This window comes from Cetorhinus maximus, chromosome 9 (assembly GCF_964194155.1).
Source record: "Cetorhinus maximus chromosome 9, sCetMax3.hap1.1, whole genome shotgun sequence".
NCBI lineage: Eukaryota > Metazoa > Chordata > Chondrichthyes > Lamniformes > Cetorhinidae > Cetorhinus > Cetorhinus maximus.
The window spans coordinates 115417317-115442488 of record NC_135887.1 but is presented as its reverse complement, the minus strand read 5'-3'; the positions used below and the strand labels follow the sequence as shown (position 1 = coordinate 115442488).

At 48.7% G+C, this 25172-nt stretch overlaps 1 protein-coding gene across 1 annotated transcript in view; it reads left to right on the top strand.

The window, feature by feature from the left end:
* The window catches only part of kiaa1549la (KIAA1549-like a), a 241453-nt gene that overhangs the window by 61419 nt on the left and 154862 nt on the right, over positions 1 to 25172 (top strand). Inside the window, exons 7-9 of the mRNA XM_078547885.1 lie at positions 1066 to 1217; positions 9608 to 9779; positions 20470 to 20633. Coding sequence (XP_078404011.1) covers positions 1066 to 1217; positions 9608 to 9779; positions 20470 to 20633 — 488 coding nt within the window. The remainder of the gene's footprint in view (positions 1 to 1065; positions 1218 to 9607; positions 9780 to 20469; positions 20634 to 25172) is intronic.

Below are 25172 nucleotides of genomic sequence, written 5' to 3'. Positions count from 1 at the left end.
AAGTGGACAGAGGAGGGCCTTCCCTGGCTGGGATAAGACCATGGGTGTGGAAGTCCTGCCCTGTGAGATTGGCCGGCAGCTCCATTGAACGGAAGCACCATGGGGGAGGCGGTGGCTGCTGCCGATATGACACCCACCCGAGGACTAGGATTGTTGCTGGATCCCAGGCCACAGGTGAATGATGGCAGGAAAGCAGTTGTGGGTGAGGGGGTGAGGCCCTTAAATGGGCATTAATTGGGGGCAGGGTGGGAAGGCCATCCACGGGCCTTCCTGTCGCAGACTTAACTGGGGCAGCGATGGGAAGGCAGCAAGGACCCCACCTGGGACCATTGTGCCTGATTAAAAATCCCCCCCCCCGCCAACCCCCATCCCACCGCCAAACCCCCCACAGAGGAGGGCATAAAACTCCGCTCTATGACTCCACGTAAAGGTTATGGTGAGATTCACGAAACTGGTAACAGGGTGAGATTCTTCTACTTACGAAAAGAGACTAGGGAAATCGGAGCGCTCTCCTTGAGAACAAAGAAGATTAAAAAAATCTGTTTCCAATTTTTGGAGAGTCGGTAACCAGAAGTAGAACAAAGGAGAATATGTTTATTTTTTTACACAGAGTGTGGGAACATCCATCCAGAAACAGGAAGCTGAATCCGTAATAGATTTTAAAAGGGAAGCGGATGAATACAGAAATGCCTATGGGGGAAGCGTGTGGAAATGGGACTAAGAGGTTAGCCCTTTCAGAGAGCCAGCACAGACACAATGGGATGGACAGCCTCCTCCTGTTCCCTAACATTTATGGCACCAGCTTGCTTAGTGTACCAGAACAGCACTGATCAGAAAATATTCCCCCGCATACAGTGATTAATACCCTGAAAAGGAGGTGGGGAATTCTGACCCAACAAATGGGGAAACGCAGCACACCGACTGCGCGGTCCCAGGATTCGGAATCTCTTCAGCCTTCGTCACGTGTGCTTAGAAAAGGAAGAAAATGGTGACAATTGAATAGTAGCTATGTGGCTGACCCATAATTACTGCTTCGTAATATGCTCTGCCTCCTGTTTCAAACAGTTATCCTGGGCGTTGACAACACCTCACTGGGTGAACAGTATCAACGCTTTGCAAGCCTGATGGAACAGCGGTTAGCGAACCTGTTCATGGCAGCTCAGCAACAAGGGCGAAGGTTTAAACGTGCTTCTACAGTCGGCACCTATACTGTACAGGTCAGACAAAATCAATTCTTTTTAGTGAGATTTATTGGTGACCTTTGTTGACCCAAACATGTCTTATAGCCAATGAATTACTTTTAAAGAACGGTTGATTTGTGGATCGATGTAGTAGCCAGTTTGCACACAACAGGGTCACATAGGGAAAGGAAGACTTGCATTTATATAACACCTTCCGCAACCTCAGGACATCCCAAAGTGCTGTATAGCCAACGAAATACGTTTGAAGGGTAGTCACTGTTTGAATATAGGAAACACTGCAACTAACCTGTTCACAGTTTCCACAAACAGCAACGTGATATTGCAATAATCTGTTTCAGTGATGCTGGATGAGGGATTAATATTGCTCAAGACACTACCCCTGAACTTTGAAATAGCAGAGTGGGATCTTGTGCACCCACCTCAGAAGGCAGACACAGATTGGCTTAACTTCTCATCTGAAAGAAAGCATCTCCGACAGTGCAGCACTTCCTCAATACTGCAGTGGAGTGTCCTCCTAGGTTTTATGCACAAGTCTCTGAAATGGAACTTGAAGCCACAGCCTTAAGACTCAGAGGCTCAGAGAGTGCTACTAACTGAGCCATGCCTAGCACTACTTAAGGGTACATTAAGGTCAGTGAGATAAATGATTTGTTACTCTGTTGTGGTGGTGGCCGAGGAATATATGCTGGGACACAGGAACAATAATGTCAAATATCACTGTGGGGTCTTTTACATGCACAACCTCAGTATTTTAACTGAGCATTAGGTAAATGTATGGACTTAGATTTTGCACTGTATGTAAACCCATGACCTTCAAACTCAGAGCTGAGAGTTCTACCGCTGAACAGACTGACTCTTTTAGTGCCAGAGGCCAGGATTTTCCAGCCCTGTTGGCGTTGGGCATCGTTTTTTTTATTTGTTCATGGGATGAGGGCGTTGCTGGCTAGGCCAGCATTTATTGCCCGTCCCTAATTGCCCTTGTTCAGAGGGCATTTAAGTGTCAACCACATTGCTGTGGGCCTGGAGTCACATGTAGGCCAGACCAGGTAAGGACAGCAGATTTCCTTCCCTAAAGAACATTAGTAAACCAGATGGGCTTTTACAACCACCGACAGTGGTTTCGTGGTCATCATTAGAATTTTAATTCCAGATTTTTATTGAATTCAAATTCCACCATCTGCCGTGGTGGGATTCAAACCGAGAGCATTACCCTGGGCCCCTGGATTACTAGTCCAGTGACAGTACCACAATGCCATCACCTCCCACAAAGCGAGTTGGGTGGAGGGGGGGGGTGGTGAGAGGGGGGGTTGGGCGGGGGACAATACAGTGAGAAAGTCAAAAATTAGTTTCTCACCGATGTGAAAGCACAGCGGGATCATCTGATGGTGTCCGCCATGGCAGAACACTAATCCTGCTGGAGGCTGGTGTGAGCCTGACTGGTAAGGCCCGACTGGAATTGTGCCCCCACGCCAGATTTACCGTTACACCGATGGGAAAACACACTGGTCCAGAACACGTCTGGACAAGTGTGACGTGCAGAAATCAGGACTTACCATTAAAACCTTGCTCAGGCCGTGGATATCCGAGGAGCAGGAAATACTGGAGCCCCACAGCTAACGGACCCTGGAGGAACTCATGCATCGCATGCTGGGTGGATCCTCGTGTACATGTCAAAGCAGCTCTCGGAAGGTGGGAGGTTTCCATTGATGTCTCAGTCCGCTTTGAAACGTCATGGACTTGGCCATGGGCTGCTACAGATGATTATCAAGGGGGAGAGGAAAGTCCAGCTGTGAGTGGGAGAGGAGGGTGGGTGGGGGGGGGTGGTTAGTGAGGTTGGGAGTGGGGGAATGAAGGTGTTCCGGTGGGGTGAGGTTGGGAAGGGGGCACGAAGTGTCAGGGCGTGAGGTTGCGGGGGGATGAAGTTGTCAGGCGGGAAAAAAGTGTCAGTGAGGGTGTAGGAGGGGGGAACGAGGGAATATTGGGGGAGGAGATTATAGCGGGGAGAATACAGCAATTGGGGAGGTAGGTCTTAGGTGGGGTGGAAGGTGTAAGAGAAGGAGTTTGGGGAGGTGAAAGAGTTTGCGGGGGAAGGAGTTTGGAGGGGGGAAGGAGTTTGGAGGGGGGAAGGAGTTTGGAGGGGGGAAGGAGTTTGGAGGGGGAAGGAAGTTCGGAGGGGGGGAAGGAGTTCGGAGGGGAGGAAGGAGTTCAGAGGGGGGAAGGAGTTCAGAGTGGGGAAGGAGTTCAGGGGGAGGCAGGTGCCCAGGGGGAGGAAGGAGTTCAGGGGGGAAAGTGGTCTGGGTTGGAGAGGAAGGAGTACAGGGTGGGAGGAATCCGGGGCGAGGAAGAAGATCGGAGGGGGAGGAGTAGGCGTCCGGGGGCAGGAAGGAGTTCAGAGGGAGGTAGGAGTCCAGGGGGAAGAATGGTGTCTGGTGGGGGTGAGAAGAAGTAGGGTGGAGGAGGGAGTAAGGTTGGCAGAGGGAGTAAGGGCGGAAGAGGGAGAAAGTGGGTGGGATGTCCAGGTGAATGTGCAAGCGAGGGGTCTGTGGAGTCAATGACTGCCTCCTGGGGAGTGAACTGAGGGTGGCCGTTGTAGGAGGGAAAGATGAGTATGAGAGGGGGCAGAGGTAGCGGGAGGGTGAGGGTGCATCGGTATCTGTAGAAGGGACAGTGAGGGAGGTTGGTGGGGACTTGGAGGCAGACACAGATCCTGTGGGTGGGAAGAAGGAGGTCAGGGAGGCAATTGTGGGTGGGGGTGGGGTTCTCAGGAAGGTAGGGAATGTGTATGTTCACCTGGACACCCTGGAAAGGAAAGGGTTCTGGTTGGTAGGCGACGGTGTGGAGGTGGAAGGCGATGGCAGGGTGTCAACAATCATGGGGGAAAGGACATGAGTGACTGGGGGAGGGGAAGGGATGGGGGAGTTGAGCAAAAATCGGACTACGACCATCATTGTCGAAATCGAAAGTGAGCGAAGCCTCGTATTGGACAGGCACAGGTGCTGCATGGGAGTGAGATCAGTGGGTGGGCGGAGATACAGGTCAGCTCCGATGGACAACAGAAAGAGAACCCTGGCAGGCAGCATTGAAAGTGCTCGGGACAGTGAGATGGATGAAGGCTCCGCGTATGTGGGAGCGTGCTCACATGAGGCACCCAAAGGCTCTGCCACACACACACACACACACTTCTACCCCCCAGAATCACCCGTGATCCGGCTATGTGCAGATGAACTACTAGTGGGTGGGGGTACAGGGGGGGGTGTGGGATGCAGTGGGAGGACTTGTGAAGCCTGCACATGAAGCTGAAAGACAACATTACACATTATTTAGTGAAAGTGAATATGTTTTCAGATTATAAAGTGATGAAATGTGTTCACCTGTGCAATCACTTGTGATCAGAATTTCTTAACTTCTCTAGGCCTTCCACTTCTTCTAGGTGCTGCCCTGACATCCGCAGCAGGGGTGGAGACAGCCTGTGTAATGATTGGCCTTTTCGCCTCTGATGACTTCAGCATGCGTCCTCTAGTGAGCCGAGGCCTTGAGGGCCGCAGCTTGCTTTGGCTGCCCTCCTGTGGGCCAGCTGCTCCCTCTGCGGTGACAGAGGGCGAGGTTGAGGGGATCAAAGGCAAAGGGGACTTGGAGGGAGAGGGCAGCCTCTGAAATTTCTGAGTGGATGATCCCAGGGTGTCCAGCTGCCACTTTTCCCTTCAAGTGATGAGGGCCCCGGCCTGACCCCTTGAGGGAAGGAGCACCTGGAGGGACATTGAGGTGCCCCATTTCCCTCTTGCGTTGCCACTGCAAGAACTCACCCATGGCTATATCAATGGAGTGCAGGCCTGTACGCATTCTGCGTTCTGCTGGATCAGGGTCTCCATGGTGTCCACCATCCTTCCCATGGAGGCCTCCATACATGCACATATGGGCACCACTTCATTAGGGAGGAGACGGACACATTCCTCTGACTCACGTTCCACTCTGCTGAGGGCTTCCAACAGCTCTGCGTGACGTTCGCCCGCCTTCTGCTGACTCTCCACGATGAGTTGGAAGACCAAATCCAGAGGCTTATCTTCTGATTTGGACCTCACAGATGCCTCTTCCCCAGCAGTCATCCAAGTGCCAGGTAGCTCAATTGAACTTGCCTCCTCCTGCTGTGGACACCTGTCTGCGTGGTGACCACCAGATTGTGAACCTGAGCCTGTTCTGGACCTAGGTCCCACCAAGATGTGCGTCTCTGCGCTGGTGGACGGTGTCGGTAAGCCCTGTGATAGGTCTTCCAGGCTGCTTATTTCCAGCTCTTCAATGGAGGAGGTGATCTCTTGGCTGGAAGTGAGGACTTGGATGGTGCTAAGGGTTTGGCTGGCTGAGGGCTTCAGGTACTTGGCAGAGCTCCCTGTGAACCAAAGTTGAGATAATTGGTGCATGGCAGCAGAGTCAATAACAGGAGAGAGAGAGCACTCAGTTGCGATGAGATTGGTATGGTGTGGTACAGGATCCTCACGTGGGTGCTTGCCGCCAACCTCACAATCACTGCAGACACAGTCCACATCCTCACCAGTCAGCGCGATGGCTCACTCCTGAAAGTGAGTGAGGGACCTAATGTGGTCCACTGTACCCTAGGTCTGGGACCTCTCCCTGCTGTTGTGAGCCAGGTTCTTCTGCATGAAAACAGATAGAGAGTGTGTGAGCAGGATGCATGCCACTGTGCGGATTGGTTGTGTGGTGAGTGGAGCCATGGATGGGATGAGGGTGTGGACTCCAGAGGAAATGATCCTGATGGAGATGTGAGGGTGGTGTGAGAGTTTGTGGTGTCCTTTCAGGGTGTGAGATCCCTGTGGATGTGTGATGAGTTTGTGTGTGTGTGTGTGTGTGAGTTGAGAGTGACGAAGTGGTTGACTTACCCTGGTGGAATGGGTGAGAGCATTCATCCTCTTCCTACACTGGATGGCTGACCTCTGTGCTCCAGTGGTGCTGACCATTGCTGCCACCGCCTCCCAGGCTGGACTGGTGACTCTGGTGGATCTCCTGTGGCCAGAGTGGGTGTTGAGGACATTGTGGCGGCATTCCACTGCGCCCATCAGACGTCCCAGAGAGGCATCGCTAAATTTGGGGGCTACCACTTTCTTTGCTTTCGGGACCATCTGTTGCCTGGAGCAGTCCTGGAGAGTAGACATGAAGTAGGCATTTAAACATGGTGCCTGGAGTGAGGAAGTGCTGAGGTCACTGTGTGGCGGGCAAATCCGATCCCGCCTGCCAGCGACCTGGCGGGTTTCCTGTGAATGCATTGTTAATGAGGCAGGATGCGCTGGGAAAGGGATGACACTGCACCAAAACCCGCCATTGCGTCTGGTGGGTAAAACGCCTTTTTTCCCGCCTGCCGCCGCACTTTGTGCAAATCTGGGATGATTCTGCCCAGAGACGGTAGTGTAAGTGCAGTTGGCATTTGACAAGAAAGAAACTGAAACAAGAGTCTGAGAGATGCGATCTCTGGCCCATTTATCCCCCATGCCATCCTGGCATGGGAAAAATTGGGTTTGGGTACAGGTAAAATAAAGGCAGCAACTTGCTTCCCTGTGATCCCACTTCCTTCCTACCTGGTCCCATTATTGATCTGCTCAATTGAGCAGGCAGGCAGGACACCCACTGAAAGGCAGCCTGGTCTTTCTTTAATCATGGGGTGCAGGCCCTGGTAACCCATACAAGATAACAGTCTCTCCTCTGACTCAGAAGGCCAAAGGCTGAAGCCCCAGTCCAGGATTTGAACATGTACCCTAGGCTGACACTCTCTAATAATACTGAGGGAATGTGGCATTGCCTAGGAAACCCACGCCCGCCCCTCAGCACTTAACTGACTGCTGAGGTGTTTGATCTCATGGATGCCAGGCTGCGACCTCCTGCTGCCCCAATTCCTACTCACACCTTCTGGGGCCAGGCAGTAGATCTGGCCTAGTTCAGGCACAAGCCTGAGGACATTTATTGAAGAACCAACACCCACCCCCCCCACCACCATCCCACCACCATCCCACCACCACTCCATGGCTGAATGATTTATTTTTATTGGGGGAAACTCTGTTGCTATCACTGTGTACTATTGTGAAGAGGGCAATCAAATTTATGGTTTATTTTATGACTTCACTTCTTCGGATTTGACACATTATATAATCATTAATCACCAACATTGAGAGCTTTCATCGCCAATAAACAGGCTCATTCTTGTCAACCCTCCATCCTGCTGAGAGAAACTTGGCCACTTTTTCTTTACAAATGCAAAGCTTGTGATTTTCCTTTGTATCCCTTTTCCATGCTTAATCCTCTTCAAGTACATGTCCAATTGCCTTTTGAAACTTCAAATGCAATCTCCTTCCACCACCTTTTCAAGCACGGTGTTCCAGATTTCTGAAAAACGTCTCTCCATGTTTTCCCCTCCAGTTCTATTCCTGATTATCTTAACTCTATGCCGTCTGGTTCCCAACTCACTTGCCAGAGGAAACAGTTTCTCCCAACTTGTTCTATCAAAATAATTAATGATTTTGTACATACCTATTAAATCTCCCCTTAATCCTCTCTGCTCTAAAGAGAACAATCTCCACATAACTGAAATCCCTCGTCCTTGGCAACATGCTAGTAAATTTCTCAGCACCCTTTCCAAGACCTTCATATCCTTCCTAAAATGTGGTGCCCAGAGTTGCACACAATACACCATCTGGAGCTGAAATGATGATTTATAAGGGTTTAGCATAACTTATTTGCTTTTGCACTCTATTTAGAAAAGCCCAGGATTCTGTATGCCTTTTTAACTGCCTTTTTGATTTGTTCTGCCACCTTCAAATCTATGCGTGTATAAAAATGACTAATTGTGAAAATAAGGATTTTTTTTTTGTTTGTTCGTCACTGGGTACATCACTGGCTGGGTAACAGTTCTACAATTACTAACTCTCACTGAGGCCAGCGTTCATTGCCCATCCCTAACTGCCCTTGGGAAGGTGGTGGTGAGCTGCCTTCTTGAACCGCTGCAGTCCACCCACAGTGCTGCTAGGGAGGGAGTTCCAGGATGTTGACCCCGCGACAGTGAAGGAACGGCGATGTCGTTCCAAGCCAGGATGGTAAGTGACTTGGAGGGGAACTTCCAGGTGATGGTGTTCCCATGTGTCTGCTGCCCTTGTCCTTCTAGATGGTAGTGGTCGTGGGTTTGGAAGGTGCTTTGGTGAGCTCCTTCAGTGCATCTTATAGATCGAACACACTGCTGCCACTCTGCATTGGCGGTGGAGTGAGTGAGTGTTTGTGGATGTGGTGCCATTCAAATAGGCTGCTTTGTCCTGGACGGTGTCAAGCTTCTTGAGTGTTGTTGAAGCTGCACTCATGCAGGCAAGTGGGGAGTATTCCATCACACTCCTGACTTGTGCCTTTGGGGAGTCAGGAGGTGAGTTACTCACCACAGGATTCCTAGTCGGTCTCTGAACCTGCTCTTAGTAGCAACAGTATTTGTATGGCTAGTCCAGTTCAGTTTCTGGTCGATGGTAACCCCCAGGACATGTGGCGCAAATGTTACTTGCCAGCCCAAACCTGGACATGGGCTGCTTCAGTATCTGAGGAGTCACGAATGGTGCTGAACATTGTGCAATCATCAGCAAACATTCCTACTTCTGAAGGAAGGTCTTTGATGAAGCAGCTGAAGATGGTTAGTCCTAGGACACTACCCTGAGGAACTCCTGTGCTGAACTGGAGCTGAGATGACTGACCTCCAGCAATCATAACCATCTTCCTTTGTGCTAGAGAATTCTCCCCCCTCCTCATTCCCATTGACTGCAGTTTTGCTAGGGCTCCACACTCTGTCAAATGCTGCCAAAGGCAATCATCCTCACCTCAGTCCAAATGAACCAGATGTTTTTTTTTTAATAACATGGTTTTCATTAGAGTTTTAATCCAGATTTTAGTTGAGTTTAAATTTCACCATTTGCCATGGTGGGATTTGAACCCAGGTCCCCAGATCATTACCCCAGGTCTCCCTGGATTATTAGTACAGTGACAATATCACACGCCACCACCTCCCACACAATATATAGCATCATTAGTTGTTTCATCACTACATGATCAAAATGGTTCAGACAATATTATAAAGTGTTTACAGCACAGAAACAGGCCATTCAGCTCAATTGGTCCAGGCCGGTGTTTATGCTCCATCTCCCCTACCCTTCTTCATCTCACCGTCTCAATAAGACCTTCTATTCCTCCTTCACTCATGCATTTATCCAATTTTTCATTGAATGCACCTCTGCAATTTGTCTCAACTACTCCATGTGTTATTGAGTTCCACATTCTAACCACTCTCTTTTTAAAGAAGTTCCTCCTGAATTTGTGATTGGACTTAACAGTGACTATCTTATATTGATGGCTTATTTTTGTTTTTCCTCCAGCTGGTCAGCATTAAACGTCTCCCTGGCCCTAAGAATCCAGCCGAGTTGACGTACTATGCCTTGGAGAATGGTGGGGCCCTGCTGGGTACAACCGCAGCCAAAATACTGAATACAGTCGATTCGCAGACCATGGCCTTGGAGTTAGGCTATCGTGTGCAACTCCAAGCAGAACGTAAGTGAGCCTATTATTTTCCCCGTGTCTGTGGGGGGAGTGGGGAGGTGGCTGAAGAAAGGTTGTGTTGAGGCCTAGGGGATATGACTTGGCACGTCATAACATTCAAGGCTATGGGCCAAGTGCTGGTAAATGGGATTAGATAGGTAGGTCAGGTGTTTCTCATGTGTTGGTGCAGACTTGATGGGCCGAAGGGCCTCTTCTGCACTGTGTGATTCTGTGATTCTGTGAAAGTTTATGCCAGGCTTTTCAGGAATGAAGTTAAGAAAGCTATGACATGCAAAAGATGATAGAAATCTGGAATTGGCAACGGCGAACAGCAGGTGGTATTAGATAAATTGTTCATTTTAAATCTAACTTTGATAGATTTCTGTTAACCAAAGGCATTAAGGGATAGGGGGCAAAGGCAGGTTGGGGATGGAAGGGGGGCCTGGAGGTGTCATGGCGAGTACGTGAGGGGCCATGAGTTGGGATGGGGTGGGTGTGGGTGAGAGCTTTTGAGCTTACCTTTCAAAAGGCCCCAGAACCGGGCTATGGCCCACACCCACTCTGAGATCATAGAGAAGCTGGTCTGACTCCACGAAAACTGGAGGCTAGGAGATACCTCCCCCTGTAATGGAGCTGGCCAGGCTCAGAATACAGCACCTGGACTGACTAACCACAACCTTATCCCACGCCAGTGAAAATTGGGGGCACTGGGAATGGAGGCAGGAAACCCAGAATTGGGTCCCCCCCACAAATTTTAAATGGCACCTGAGTTGTTCTGACTCTGCAAAAAACCTGGGCCTGAATGTCAATGGAACTGTACCTAGTGGGAGGCAGTGCCTGTGGAACTGTACCTCAATGAGAGTCAGCATCTGTGGAACTGTACCCAGCGAGTCAGTGTCTATGGAACTGTACCCAGTGAGAGTCAGTGTCTGTGGATCTGTAGCCAGTGAGAATCAGTGTCTGTGGATCTGTACCAAGTGAGAGTCAGTGTCTGTGGATCTGTACCAAGTGAGAGTCAGTGTCTGTGGATCTGTACCAAGTGAGAGTCAGTGTCTGTGGATCTGTACCAAGTGAGAGTCAGTGTCTGTGGATCTGTACCCAGTGAGAGTCAGTATCTGTGGAACTGTAGCCAGTGATAGTCAGTATCTGTGGAACTGTACCCAGTGAGAGACAGCGTCTGTGGAACTGTGCCCCAGTGGTAGTCAGTGTCTATGGAATTGTACCTGAGTCAGTCAGTGAATGTGGATCTGAATCCAGTGAGAGTCAGTGCCTATGGAACTATACCCCAGTGAGAGTCAGTGCCTATGGAACTATACCCCAGTGAGAGTCAGTGGATAGAATGTTACCTCCCCCACCTCCTCGGATGGCCTTTCCATCTACCCCCCGCCCACCCTGACCTGTCCGCAGTGCTACAGTGAGAAGGTTGAAGCCTAGGCCGGCCGGCCCACCCTTGGCACAATTGAAGCCCTAAAGTGGGCAAGTAATGACTAATTAAGGGGCATTTCCTGCCCAGCCTCAATTTTGAGGCAGACGGGAGGAATTCAAGAGCATGGAAGAAGCTCGGAGAGTCACCCTGCTCAGGCCTTGGGCAGTAAGAGTGGGGTGTGCCTCCATCAACAATCTCCTTTCAACATCAGCTGCACCCCATAAAGTCTGTCTGTGTGGGTGCTCCCTCCGCACCACTACCCCCGCCTTCCAGGCCTCTCCACCAAGTCCTCCACTCCCTCTCTGCCCTCACCCCTCCTCCCATCAACCTCGCCTCCCCTCTCCACCCTGAGACACTCCACACTTACCTGGTCCTGAACTCCCTGGACTTAGATTCTCGGGACTGCTTGTCCCTCACCTTTCCTCACCTGGCCACTGCTGCCTTTTGTGCTGCTGGAACTACAGAGACGCTGGCCAATCAGATTGTTCAGCAACTCTTTGAGGTGGGACTTAGTCCTGAATGTGGGGCGGAAGTCCCATCTCCAGCCAATTAATGTTCCTCACAGCATAAAATTGCTGTGGAGCAGCCACTATTGGCAATGATGCATTCCCCTCTGAATCTTCAGGAGGCAGGATGGGAAATCCCGCTATCTGAAAAACCCTGTACACTGTCTGTGGAACTGTACCCAGTGAGAGTTAGTGTGTGTGTAAAGATACCCAGTAAGCGCCAGTGTCTGTGGAACTGTACCCAGTGAGAGTCAGTGTCTGTGGAACTGTACCCAGTGATAGCCAGTGTCTGTGGAACTGTACCCAGTGAGAGCCAGTGTCTGTGGAACTGTACCCAGTGAGAGTCAGTGTCTGTGGAACTGTACCTATGTAAGATTTTGGGGGTTCAGGGCCAGAGATACCTAAATAGGCAGTCAACTAGTCATAAATAATTTTAAGATGGTTTATTAAGTTTATTAAGGAACAACAGTTTAGACATGATACATGAACGAACTAGAGGCAAAAAGTATATGACCCATAACAGCTTGTGATAAAGCATTCTGCTCTTTCAGACCCTCTGTACTCTGTCTCTGTACTCTGGCACTATGTTGAATTAAATTTAAAAGGAATAAAACAAAAACAGACCTCAACCTCTTCAATCCCCATCCACACGCACTCCCCATGCTTCACCCATGCCAACCTATGCCATCTCATGCCCCCTGTCCACCCCCCCATGGCCCCTCATACCCCATATGCCAACCCATGCCCCCCACCTACCACCTTTTTCCCTTATCCTCTTCATGCCAACTCTCCCAGTATCCTTTGACGTTCCTTTGACCACTTTGACAGTTCCTTGACAGCTTGACAGTCCCTTGACTGTTCTTTGACAGCTTGACAGCTCTTTAACAGCTTGAAAGTTCCTTGACAGTTTGACAATTCCAATGAGTTTATGCACTTTTTGTGTACAAACACGTTTACTTTTAACAATTCCAAAGGTTGCCTTACCTCCCCCAAAGGGTGTCTTACCTCTCCCAAAAGTGCTTTACTTCTGTCAAAGGGTGACTTAACTCCTCCAAAGTTGTCCTGGGACCAGATCCAAAGAGGTACCCTGGCTATCCAAACAATTCCACCAAGTTCAGACCTCCACTTTCCTGGACTAATCTGCACACTCTGGGTCTCACACTCCTGGCCTACCAAAACCCCATTTCAGTGGAGGCAGCTGATGATTTAAATGGCCAGCTACCCCTGTAAACCCCGACTGGACTCTCATCCCATCTCGGCGAAAATGGAACATGCCAGGTCCAGGGTTGGGACTTAGAATTCCCAGCCATTTCTGGGATTTTTGCCACGATGGAAGACTTTGTGTTGTGGCAAAACTCTGAGCCTCAGTGTCTGTGGAACTATAGTTCAGTGAGAGTCAATTTCTGTGAAACTGTATATCACTGAGAGTCAGTGTTTGTGGAACTGAACGCCAATGAGAGTCAGTGTTTGTGGAACTGTATATCACTGAGAGTCAGTATCTGTGGAACTATATAGCCCAGTGAGACTCACTGTTTTTGGAACTGTACAGCCTAGTGTGGAACTGAATCCCAGTGAGAGTCAGTATTTGTGGAACTGTCTCGCCCAGTGAGAGTTAGTGCTTGTGGAACTGTATAGCCCAGTGAGAGTCAGTGTTTGTGGAACTGTATGGCCTAGTGAGACTCCTTGCTTGTGGAGCTGTATAGCCCAGTGAGAGTCAGTGTTTGTGGAACTGTATGTCACTGAGAGTCAGTGTTTGTGGAACTGTATAGCCCAGTGAAGTCAGTGTTTGTGAAACTGTGTAGCCCAGTGAGAGACAGTGTATGTGAAACTATATGGCAGTGAGAGTCAGTGTGTGTAGAATTGTACCCAGTGAAAGTCAGTGTCTATGGAAATGTACCCAGTGAAAGTCAGTGTGTGTAGAACTGTACCCAATGAAAGTCAGTGTGTGTGGAACTGTACCCAGTGAAAGTCAGTGTGTGTGAAAATGTACCCAATGAAAGTCAGCGTGTGTAGAACTCTACCCAGTGAAAGTCAGTGTGTGTAGAACTCTACCCAGTGAAAGTCAGTGTGTGTAAAACTGTACCCAGTGAAAGTCAGTGTGTGTGGAACTGTACCCAGTGAAAGTCAGTGTGTGTGGAACTGTACACAGTGAAAGTCAGCGTGTGTAGAACTCTACCCAGGAAATTCAGTGTGTGTGGAATTGTACCCAGTGAAAGTCGGTGTGTGTAGAACTGTACCCAGTGAAAGTCGGTGTGTGTGGAACTGTACCCAGTGAAAGTCGGTGTGTGTGGAACTGTACCCAGTGAAAGTCAGTGTGTGTGGAACTGTACCCAGTGAAAGTCAGTGTGTGTGGAACTGTACCCAGTGAAAGTCAGTGTGTGTGGAACTGTACCCAGTGAAAGTCAGTGTGTGTGGAACTGTACCCAGTGAAAGTCAGTGTGTGTGGAACTGTACCCAGTGAAAGTCAGTGTGTGTGGAACTGTACCCAGTGAAAGTCAGTGTGTGTAGAACTCTACCCAGTGAAAGTCAGCCTGAGTGGAACTGTATCATGGTCATGCATCAATTTCTTCAACAGGGGAAGGAAGATCATAACTGGGGTAAACAGATAAAAATTTGTAGAAGTTTATTCCTGACAGCTTTGTTGGTTTTGAGGCATCATCAGTCAATGAAACACAACGGACTTTGACAAATTTTCTAAATTTCTTATTGGTTTTATTACCAATTGACCGGAAAGCATGAAACTTGCCATAGGGCGGAATCATCCCAGATTTGTATTAGTGCGGTAATGGCAGCTTTTCACGCCGTATCGTCCCAAACCTGCCACATTAATTATGCATTCCCAGGAAACACGGCGTTTCCATGGTGGGTGGGCTCTCATTCGCCCGCCACACCATCACCTTGCCGCCTTAGTACGCCAGGTGCCATATTTAAAGTCCAGCCACGTGCATACAGGGGAAGGCGATGGCGTAGTGGTATTGTTGCTGGACTAGTAATCCAGAGTCCCAGGGTAATGCTCTGGGGACCTGGGGTCTAATCCCGCCACATCAGATAGTGGAATTTTAATTCAATAAAAATCTGGAATTCAAAGTCTAATGATAACCATGAAACCATTGTCGATTGTTGCTTAAAAACAAATCTGGTTCACTAATGCCCTTTAGGGAAGGAAATCTGGCAATCTGGCCTTCATGTGACTCCAGGCCCACAGCAACGTGGCTGACTCTTAAATGCCCTCTGAACTAGGGCAACTATGGATGGGTACTAAATGCTGGACTAGCCAGCAATGCCCACATCCCATGAACGAATAAAAAATAAATACATCTCAGTGCTTCCAGCCCATGACTGCTGCAAAGGAGACTTGGCCCTGAAAGGCAAAAAGACTGCAGCCCCCAGGTTCAATGACACATCCCTCGAGCACCTTTGGACACAGTGGAGTCTCGCCGTGAAATCCTCTACGCCTGCTCTGTTCGCAGGGTGAGCAGCAACCTCACTAATCCAGCTCAGGAGGCAGTGGCAGCGGTGGTCAGTGCCAAAGCCCTTCAAAAGAAGACTGCCACTCAGTGCCACAAGAGGATGAATGATCTCCTCTGTTCTGCCAGGGTAAGTCACTCTTCTCATCACCCTCAACTCACACAATCACTCACTGCCAGTTCAAGGGACATTACCATTCACTCTCTCACATACACCTTCATTGTCCTCATCCCATCCATGGGATCATTACCATCCACATATGCCAGGCATACTTATAACCTGGCCTGGCAGGCATACTGCTTACACTCTCGCCACCTGTCTTCATGCAGGACAAGCTGGCACACAACAAAAGGGAAAGGCTGCAGACTGGTGGAGGAATGCCCGAAATCAAAGTCCTCACAGACTTTGAAAACAGAGCCATCCAGCTGGCCGACGAGGATCTGGACTGGTCCTGTGCTGATGGTGAGGTCGGCAGTGCTCTACCAAGTGAGCAGTGCAACATCCATCAGACAACCATGCTGTGAGTGATGTGTCCTGTTTCACAGGCCACTGCCATGCACTGATTATCTCTCCTTGCTTCCGCAGGCACTCCTAGGAAACAGCCAACAGAGTCCATGACCCAGGGCCTTCAATCAAGCCCCGAAGAAACCTCTGAAAGGAATCTGGAGGCACCCGCATTCTCTGCCAGCACAGACACACACACCTCAGTAAGACCTAGCTTTACAGTGGCTCGGGATCACAATCTGGTGAGCACATCGCACTGTCTGATCTGCAGCAGGGATGTCCTCTGAGGTGTCCGGCATTCGGAGGACTGCAGAAGGCCAGAAATTTGCTGAGTCCGAGTCAGATGATGAGCCTCTGGACTTGATCATGTTACAGTTGCTGGAGCTGCAAAGGCAAGCTCGGGAACATCAGGAAGGGATGTCCGCTGCACCCCTCAGATTGCAAGATGGAGGAATCCATCCGCCTTCACTCTGAGGTGATAGCGCTGGCATGCCAAAGCACGGAGGTCAACACTGGTAGGGTGGTGGCCGCCATGGAGACCTGGGTCCAGGACATTGGCCCTGCACTGCTGCATGGGCTGAACTCCATTGCTGATGTCGTAGTTGGCCTCCAACAGTGTGTACACGAGATGGGTGTGGGGCAGCTCGATCTCACTCCAGCTACCTCTTCTCCTCAAAGAGTCAGCCAGGCGCCCTTGGGCACCCATAGGGAAGAGGATCAGCAGGTGTACCCTCCCAGGGCCATCCATCCAGGTGACTCTGGGGGTGTCCGGCCCCTCCTAATCCTCTCTTCCAGTGATCCCAGCAGCAGCTCCAGCTGCACAAGCCAAAGAGAGTGCCACTGTCACACAGCAGGTCCCCAAAAGCAGGCCAGGGTACTCCAGGTCTCAGCCCTCCAGAGAATGCCTACCAAGGCCATCATAGACAGGGCGTAGCAGTCAGCAGGCTGCCTCCACCTCTGCTGTGGATGTCGGGGGAGCACCAGGACGTCATTGCAGGGTTAGGAAAGTTAAGATGTAATTGCACAGCCTCGGTATGGGTGTTGATCACTTGTACATAATGTTCATTTTGTTAATAAACTCCCAAGAATGTCTCCTTGCCTATTGCTCCTTGTTCTGATGAGCAGTGTACGTGTCAATCAGATGTGAAACCTTTCTGCACAATATAAGGGCAGGTGTCTCAGTCCAGGGCCTCTTCCCTGTGCTTTGTGCAGCCTTCAGACCATGTGATGGTTCAGCCTCACACTCCATGGACACATTACTGATGCCTGCACCTCGGCGGTACTGGTCATTGCTGCCAGAATGTTGTGGGCAGACGTCACAGAGTTCCATTATTCTCTTTGTATGCTGTCAGCACCTTTAAGATGGGGCTGGCCCCCATCTCTTCAGCATGTGTGCTCCTGAAGGGGTCAGGTGCTGAACACATGGCTGTGTCTCTATGATATGACCCTGATCACAGAGCGCAAGTGAGCTGCCCTTGGCCAGACAGGAGTCAGACATTCTCAGATGCTCTGTGAAGATCTATGGAATGTCCTCGTTGCTTGTCATCATCCTGCTGCAATCGAGTGACTATTAGGGTCTCCACTGCATTTCCATAACAGGAGCATTCTCACAGAGGGTATGTGCGCTTCCATAAACCAGACTGGAGTCAAACGTTCATAGATGCAATGTGAGGATCTATGGTGTCTCCTCACTGAATGTCGTCATTATCCTCCACAAACCTGGCAGCTATGAGCGCCTCCTGAGCGTGCCTGCTTTGTCTGCCCAGTGCGAGGGCTTCATCCCCATCATCGTCGCCTTCGAGAACCTCCTCATCCTCATCCCCGTCAGCATCCTCCTCATTGGAGGAGACCTCCAGCTCTTCCAATACCTCCTCAGCCAGCTCCTCTCCCCATTGCAGCACCAGATTGTAAAAGGTGCAGCAGACGACAACGATGTGTGACACCCTCTGCGGACTGTATTGCAGGGCTCCACCAGACTGGTCCCAGTACCGGAACCTCATATTCAGCATTACGATAGTCTGCTCTACCAAGTTGCGAGTTGCAGCATGAGCCTCATTATACCATTGCTCTGCAGCAGTCTGAGGCTGCCACATGGGTGTCTTCAGCCACGAGTGTAGCTCTTGTCTCCAAGGAGCCATCCCTGTCATTTCTGTGGACCCTGGAAGACTTCAGGGATTTGTGACCGACTGAGAATGTAGGAGACGTGCACAATCCCTGGTGCACAGACCTGCAGGTTGCACTTCTGGTGTTCGCACACCAGCTGCACATTCAGCGAATGGAATGCCTTGCGGTTGACACAGTTGCCCACGTGTAGCGATGGGGTTCTGAGCGCCACCTCAGTGCAGTCGATGGCACCCTGCACCTTTCCGAAACCCAAGATCTAGGCGAATCCAATCACTCCTACGTCCTGGCTGTCCTAGTCCTGGGTGAAATGCACAAAGTTGTGTCCCCTCACGAAGATGGTATCTGACCTCATGGATGCATTTGTGGGTGGAGGCTTGTGAGATCCCCCAGAGATCACCTGCGGAGCCCTGAAACGATCCACTGGTGTCGAAATTGAGCTCTGCAGTTGTTTTCGTAGCCACTGGCAGTGGCTGCCCTCCATGTCCCCATGGCGCCAAATCCTGCAGTAGCTGCTATCTGTGACCAACTAATTCCCTAGACATGCACAGTCATTAGTGGCACTGGTCCTCGGTCATCTGCAGGAATGAAAGGCAGCGTCTATAGACCCTGGGTGTCGCTAGGCGCCAACCAGCGACGGCTCGATGTGGCTCTTCAGTGGCGTGTGTGGGAGCCCCAATCGTCTCTTCTTACAGAGGGTGCTACTTCTCTGTCTGCGCAGCCAGGCACCTCAGTCACTCTCTTCTTCGTCGTCTTCGCTCTCTGTACGCCACAAGACATACAGCTGGTTCACCAGCCCCCATGATCTTGATGTACTCCTCCTGCAGGATGAAAGAGAGAGAGAGACACGTGGGGTAGCTTGGGTGTACTAAAAACCTGTCTTGGTTAAGTCTGAAGGCCCCTTAATGGATCCCGGAGAGTGTTGGCCACCACTTGGATGGCCAGAGTTTAGTGCGCTGCACGGCTGCTCGAAACCCCATCCACCTCTGCCCCACTCCACCTGACCAATTGGGAGCAGCTTCGCCCATTGGACTGCATGCTGTGTTCTCAGCTCAGGCACTCTCCTAACCCATGCTGCAAAACTGCACTGTTCACTTGAACCATGGGGGTGACTGGTTCAAACCGGGATGATGACATTGCAAGGGGCTGTGAGCACCTCCAGCAGTGACTGCTCCACAGCCAGCTTTAGCAAGGAGTTTGTACAATGCCCCCGGCCATCCAATTGTTCTGCAGTCCACTAAAACGCTCATTACTTTGCAGCTTGTGGCTGTGGGGTGATAAGCTCTGGAGCGCTTGGTGGCACTTTGATGCCTCTGCTTTGCTTGAGTGGGCAGAGAAGCTGGAGGCCCGACTCTAATCATGTCAATGTGGTTGCGCCTGAACTGTCTCAGCTGCAAAGGAATAGTCACTTTATACAAGGTTTCCCTAATGCATGGCCACTTCCCTCGCCCACCCACGCCACATGTACTTGTGTGCTACCTTGTCCCTGCCCAATGCACCTCAAACTTGAAGCCCAACAGGCGACCCGGGCAAGCCCTCCACAACTTTACTGTGTATTTACCTCCCAGTTGCCCTCAAACTGCAGTCCGCCAAGTGCATGTCTTTTATATGCTGTTGTGAAACGCGTCGGTGTGAGCGGACAATCCAACGGGTGAGGGACGATTCCAGCAGGCTGGGCTTATAATGATATGCAGATGTATTACAATGGAGTTCCTGACATTTGATGGTGGGAAACGCCGCCCGCCATTGGCGGGCAGAGCAGATGATTGCAAACTGGCATCACACTATCGTGAAACCGAATTTTGGCCTTCTCGCCATATTGTCCGCTCACGCCACCGAACACGCCTGACGCCAGTGGGCATGGACGATTCCACCCATAATTTTCCATAGTGTTCAAAATTTTGAAACTCTGTTGAAATGACTGCATTTTCTTATTGGTAATATATTAATTCTTCAGCTTCTATAAATTGGTCAACAACAGCACCACAGTTATAAACTTTGAATTTGTAGAAAGTGCAAAGCGTTTTACTCAACTGTTGCTCTAAAAGCATTCTGAAGCATTGAAAACAATTTGGCACTTCATAGAGATCAGACCTCAATCTCTTGAAGCGTAATATGCTCTTGTTGTGAGCTTGCATGGATATGATGGGTCAAATAGCCTTCTTCTGTTGGATGAAAACCTGCTCTGTGGTGAGTTAGGTGATCTTTGGGAACAGGAAATTGGCCAGTATTCTCTCCTGTGAAATCATGGCCACAGTGGTCAGGTATCAGGAAGTAAAGGGTGCTCATGGAACTGTCTCCAAACAAGGAGTCAATGTATTAAGAAGGGGGATGAGAGTATTACAAAGATCCCATGGCACGATTCAAAGAAGAGCAGGGGAACTCTCCCGAAGTCCTGGCCAATATTTACCACTCGATCAACGTCACTATACCTGATGATCTGGTCATTTATTGCTTTGCTGTTTTGAGAGAGCTTGCTGTGTGCAAATTGGCTGCTGCTTTTCCTACTTTACAACAGTGACAGCCCTTCTAAAGTGCTTTATTGGCTTGCCTGATCAGCTAATTCAGTAAAAATTACACAGATCACCTCAAAAGGAGTGCTTAATGTTGTTAGAAATATAATGGAGGTGTGTGTTGTTGGAGGCGATTGTCTTTAATCCTTTTGTTCTGCGTGCAGCTGTTGTGAAAAGCCCACCGAACAACCTGTGGATTATCGCTGCAGTGTTGGCTCCCGTTGGCGTGGTAACCGTTATCATCATCATTATTTCTGCCGTGCTGTGCCGGAAAAACAAGAGCGAATTTAAATCCGAGACCATGTCCAACCTTCATCAGAGAGCAAAGGTGAGCAACAGTGAGGGCCCTTGTCTCATTGGATTGACACTAACTAACTCACTCCCCTTGAACTCAACCTGGCATCATCTGCAAAAATGAGTTGACTACTGTTCAGTAACAGTGGATAAAAGAGCAAAACAAAAGGTGATAGGGTGGAAAACAGAGGAGATTAATTGACAACAGGGATGATGGTGCAAGGCAAAAATGGGATGGTAATGGGTCAAGTAAATAAACAAAAGATGGGTCTGGTGTGACGTAAATAACAACAGCAGAATAGGAGAAGGGGAGGGAAGCACGGTAAAAAGGAGAAGGTTTCTGCAACCCGGGAATGAGGTGAAGAAAGATGGGCAATCTTCACCGTGTGAACCGCTTTGTTGGCCATGAACCTATAGGAGAATCCCCTTTCATCCCAAGCACCAGCCCAAATCTCCCCATTCCAAGTGGTTCTGGTGCAGCCATCCTCCATCACCAGCAACTACTATCCAAGAAAATAAGAACAGTCATTAAGGTGTAAAGTTATAAAACACAATGTTAAGGCCAGAAGGCTATAAGAATAATGAGATGCTGTTCCTCAAGTTTGTGTTGAGCTTCATTGGCAGCTTAGGAGGCCGTAGATAGAGGATAACAGCTAAATCTTGCTTTATATAGGACATTTAATGTCATAAAATACCCCTGACCCTTCATGAGATTGTCATCAAACAAAACATCACACTGAGGCAGATAAAGAGATATTAGGATAGATGACTAAAAGCTTGTGGTGTTTGTGTTTAATGTTTATGCTTTTTTGTAAAAGGGCATTTTAGTTAAAAAGAAGTGTTATATAAAAAACCTGACAGTAGGGTGTGCTAAATTCTGGATGTATTGCTCTCCGGTGTAGAATAAGGAAGGAAGGAACCTTCTGTTTTTCACAAAGGAAGCTAGGGTTTTAAAGCAGATAGCTGTGTGCGTATTCTTAATTGTTAAGAAGTGACAAAACACTTCAAATGCCGACAAGAATAGGATCATCATTATAAGGGGCTTTAGAGGCTTTTGATGCAGCTACAGTGAACTTTGTAGTTTACATTGAGCGAATGGAACAGTTTTTCATTGTGAATGAGATTGAAGAGGAAAAACAGGCCTCAGTGTTTCTTACAGTCATCGGAATGAAAAATTTCACTTTACTGAGAAATCTCATTGCTCCTGACAAGCCAACACATAAAAGCTTTAAAGAGCTTGTGGATGTTTTGAAAAAGCACTTCAATCCCAGACCAGCAATTATTGCAGAGAGATTCAAGTTTCACTGAAGAGAACAGCACGAGAGTGAATCAGTTTCCCAGTTCCTGGCTGAGTTGAGAAAATTAGCAGAACAGTGTGACTTTAACAGTTACCTGGAAGAAGTGTTGTGTGATCGCTTGGTTTGTGGACTAAGAAATGAAAGAATTCAGCGTACGTTATTAGCGGAGCAAGAGTTGACACTGAAGAAAGCATTCGAGGTTGCGCAAAGCATAGAAATGGCAGAGAAACAAGCTGGAGATTTGAAAGCGCATTCTAACAATCCTGAAGTTAAAGTAATAAAGTCGGTATACTCGCTTTCAAACATGTTACCGCTGTAATGGAATAGGGCACAATGCAGGAGCCTATAAGTTGAAAACCGCTGATTGTCGCTGCTGTGGAAAAAAGGACACATACTGTATGCATGTGGATCAAAGGCTGATCACAGTAAAGCAGTCCCACCAAGAAAAGGGCATCACGAGCAACACACAGACAAGTCACACTTGAAAATAAACAGGCAGTTTACAAAGATGCATTCCTTGGAAACAAAATACAAAAGTAATGCGAGTCCAGACGAGACAGAAAATGAAACTAGCAGCAACAATGCAGAAGAGCAATTGTATTGCATTCAGCCTGATCTGAAACTTGATGAAGGACTAAAAGTTGGCATTGCTTTACATGGTTGAAATGGAGGTTGACACTAGAGCATCTGTTTCTATTGCTTCAGAGAAGACATGGGAGAAAATTTTCAAGAAATGCCCATTGGAGAAAACCCTCCTCCAGTTTAGCACCTACACTGGTAAGCCTGTGAGTATACTTGGAAAAATGTCCGTTCAAGCTAAATATGGAGATCAAATAGCAAGGTTGCTGCTTATCATTGTGAAAGGGGATCATCCATCGCTTATGGGCACAAACTGGCTAAAAGAAATTTGACTGGACTGGAATAAAGTAAACAAAGTGCATTACAACCCCATGTTGCAGTCTTTGTTAGACAAGCATACTGATGTCTTCAAAGAAGGTCTTGGAGTTATTAAAGACATTGAAGCCAAACTTGCTGTAAAGCCAAAGCTTCTCCAAGGTTCTTCAAACCACCTTCAGTTCCCAAATCAATGCGACAGAAAATCGAGCAGGAATTAGAACGACTTGAAAACTTTCAGATAATTGAGAAAGTTGATTATGCAGAGCGGGCCACTCCAATAGTCCCACTGGTGAAGGATGATGGGTCTATCAGAATTGTGGTGACTACAAAATCATCACTAATCCTTTCCTGGAAGTGCATCAGCACCCGCTACCGAAAATTGAGGATCTCTTCACTGCTCTGAATGGAGGTGGATTATTCACAAATCTTGACCTATCACAGGCATTTTTGCAAATGCAGCTGAGTGAAGATTCCAGGAAGTTTACAACCATCAGCGCACACACTGGTCTATATCAATGCAAACGACTACCATTTGGAATTGCATCATCACCAGCCTTATTCCAGCAGGCCATGGACAAAATACTGCAGGGGCCTGCCTGGTGTAATCTGCTTCTAAGACGACATTCTCATCACCGGGAAAAACTTCCCAACTCATTTAAAGGACCTAGGCAGGGTCCTGCATAGATGGCATCTGCTGTAAGAAATCCAAATGCTGATTCCTGAAGCCCTCAGTGGAGTACCTGGGACATGTGTTCGACGAAACTGGCCTCTCGACCTCACCCAAACAGGTGGAGGCAGTAGTGAATGCACGACAGCCCAAAAATGTTCAAGAGCTTTGCTCATTTTTGGGACCTGGGGATTACTACAGCAAGTTCATTTCCAGTTTGGCTACCAAGGCAATGCCACTGAATAATCTGCTGAAGAAGATTGCAAATGGGATTGGTCATAAGCCTGTCAGGAAAGTTTCAAGGAACTCGAGCAAGAGTTCATTTCTGCTATAGTCCTGGCACATTTCAATGAAAAGTTACCTTTCAGCCTGGCTTGTGATGCATCTTGATATGGTGCTGGAGCTGTCATCTTCCACACATTTCCTGACGGCAGTGAAAGGCCCATTGTTTAGGGCTCACACACATTGTCCAAGGCAGAACAAAATTATGCCCAAATTGAGAAGGAAGCTCTTGGACTAATCTATGGAGTCAAGAAGTTCCACCAATATTTGTGTGGGCGTAAATTCACGTTAATTGCAGACCAGAAGCCTTTGACCTGATTGCTTAGCCTGAAGTCACAGACACCGACACTTGCCGCTGCACGCCTACAAAGGTGGGCACTGATCTTATCTGCTTACCAGTACAAAATTACATTTCGCTCCACTGAGAACCATGGAAATGTGGATGCACTTTCCAGACTTCCGTTACACCACAGCTCCACAGCCCAAAGCGAAGTCACTGCTTTCAATGTGAACCAGATAGACATGTTACCTGTTAAAGCGGAACAAATTCAACTTGAAATGCAGAGGGATGCTATGCTCTCCAAAATTTGCATGTACACATAGAAGGGTTGGTGTGTACCTCAAGAAGTGACTACTGAGATTAAACCTTACTACATGTGTAGATTTGAGCTGACTCTGCAAGATGGTTGTTTGTTATGGAGAATCAGTTGTTATTCCTCCAAAATTCCAAACATGGGTGTTAGAAGAATTTCACCTCAGTCACATGGGAATTGTCAAAATGCAAGCATTAGCTCGTCCACATGTATGGTGGTCACACCTGGATAAAGGAATTGAAGGCATGGTCAGTGATTGCCTTCCACGCCAAGAAATGAAGTCATCTCCTGCACCTGCCTCATTACATCCTTGGGCTTGGCCTGACCACCCATGGCGGAGACTTCATGTGGACTTTGCTGGACCACTTCTCGGACATACCTTCCTGATTGTGGCAGATGCCCGCACAAAGTGGCCTCATGTTATTCCCATGAAGCTGAGGACTTCAACAAAGACCATGGATGTTCTCCGGAATGTGTTCACTACTTTTGGATTGCTGGAGCAGATTGTGTCTGACAATGACACACAGTGCACTTCATGTAAATTTCAAATGTTCCTGAAAAACAATGGGATCAAGCAAATTCTCATCTCGCCTTACCACGCATCCTCAAGTGGTGAAGCGGAGCGCTTTGTCCAGACATTCAAAACAGCCATGTTGAAGGAGAGGATGCAAACTGATTGGAAGTTGAAGCTGAAGAATTTTTTGATGATCTATTGTAACACTCCGCATTCAACAACAGGCATACCTCCTGCTGAACTGATGTTTGGAAGACAACTGCATACCAGAATGGATTTGCTGTGTCCAAATTTGAAAAGAAAGATTGGTTCAAGGCAACTT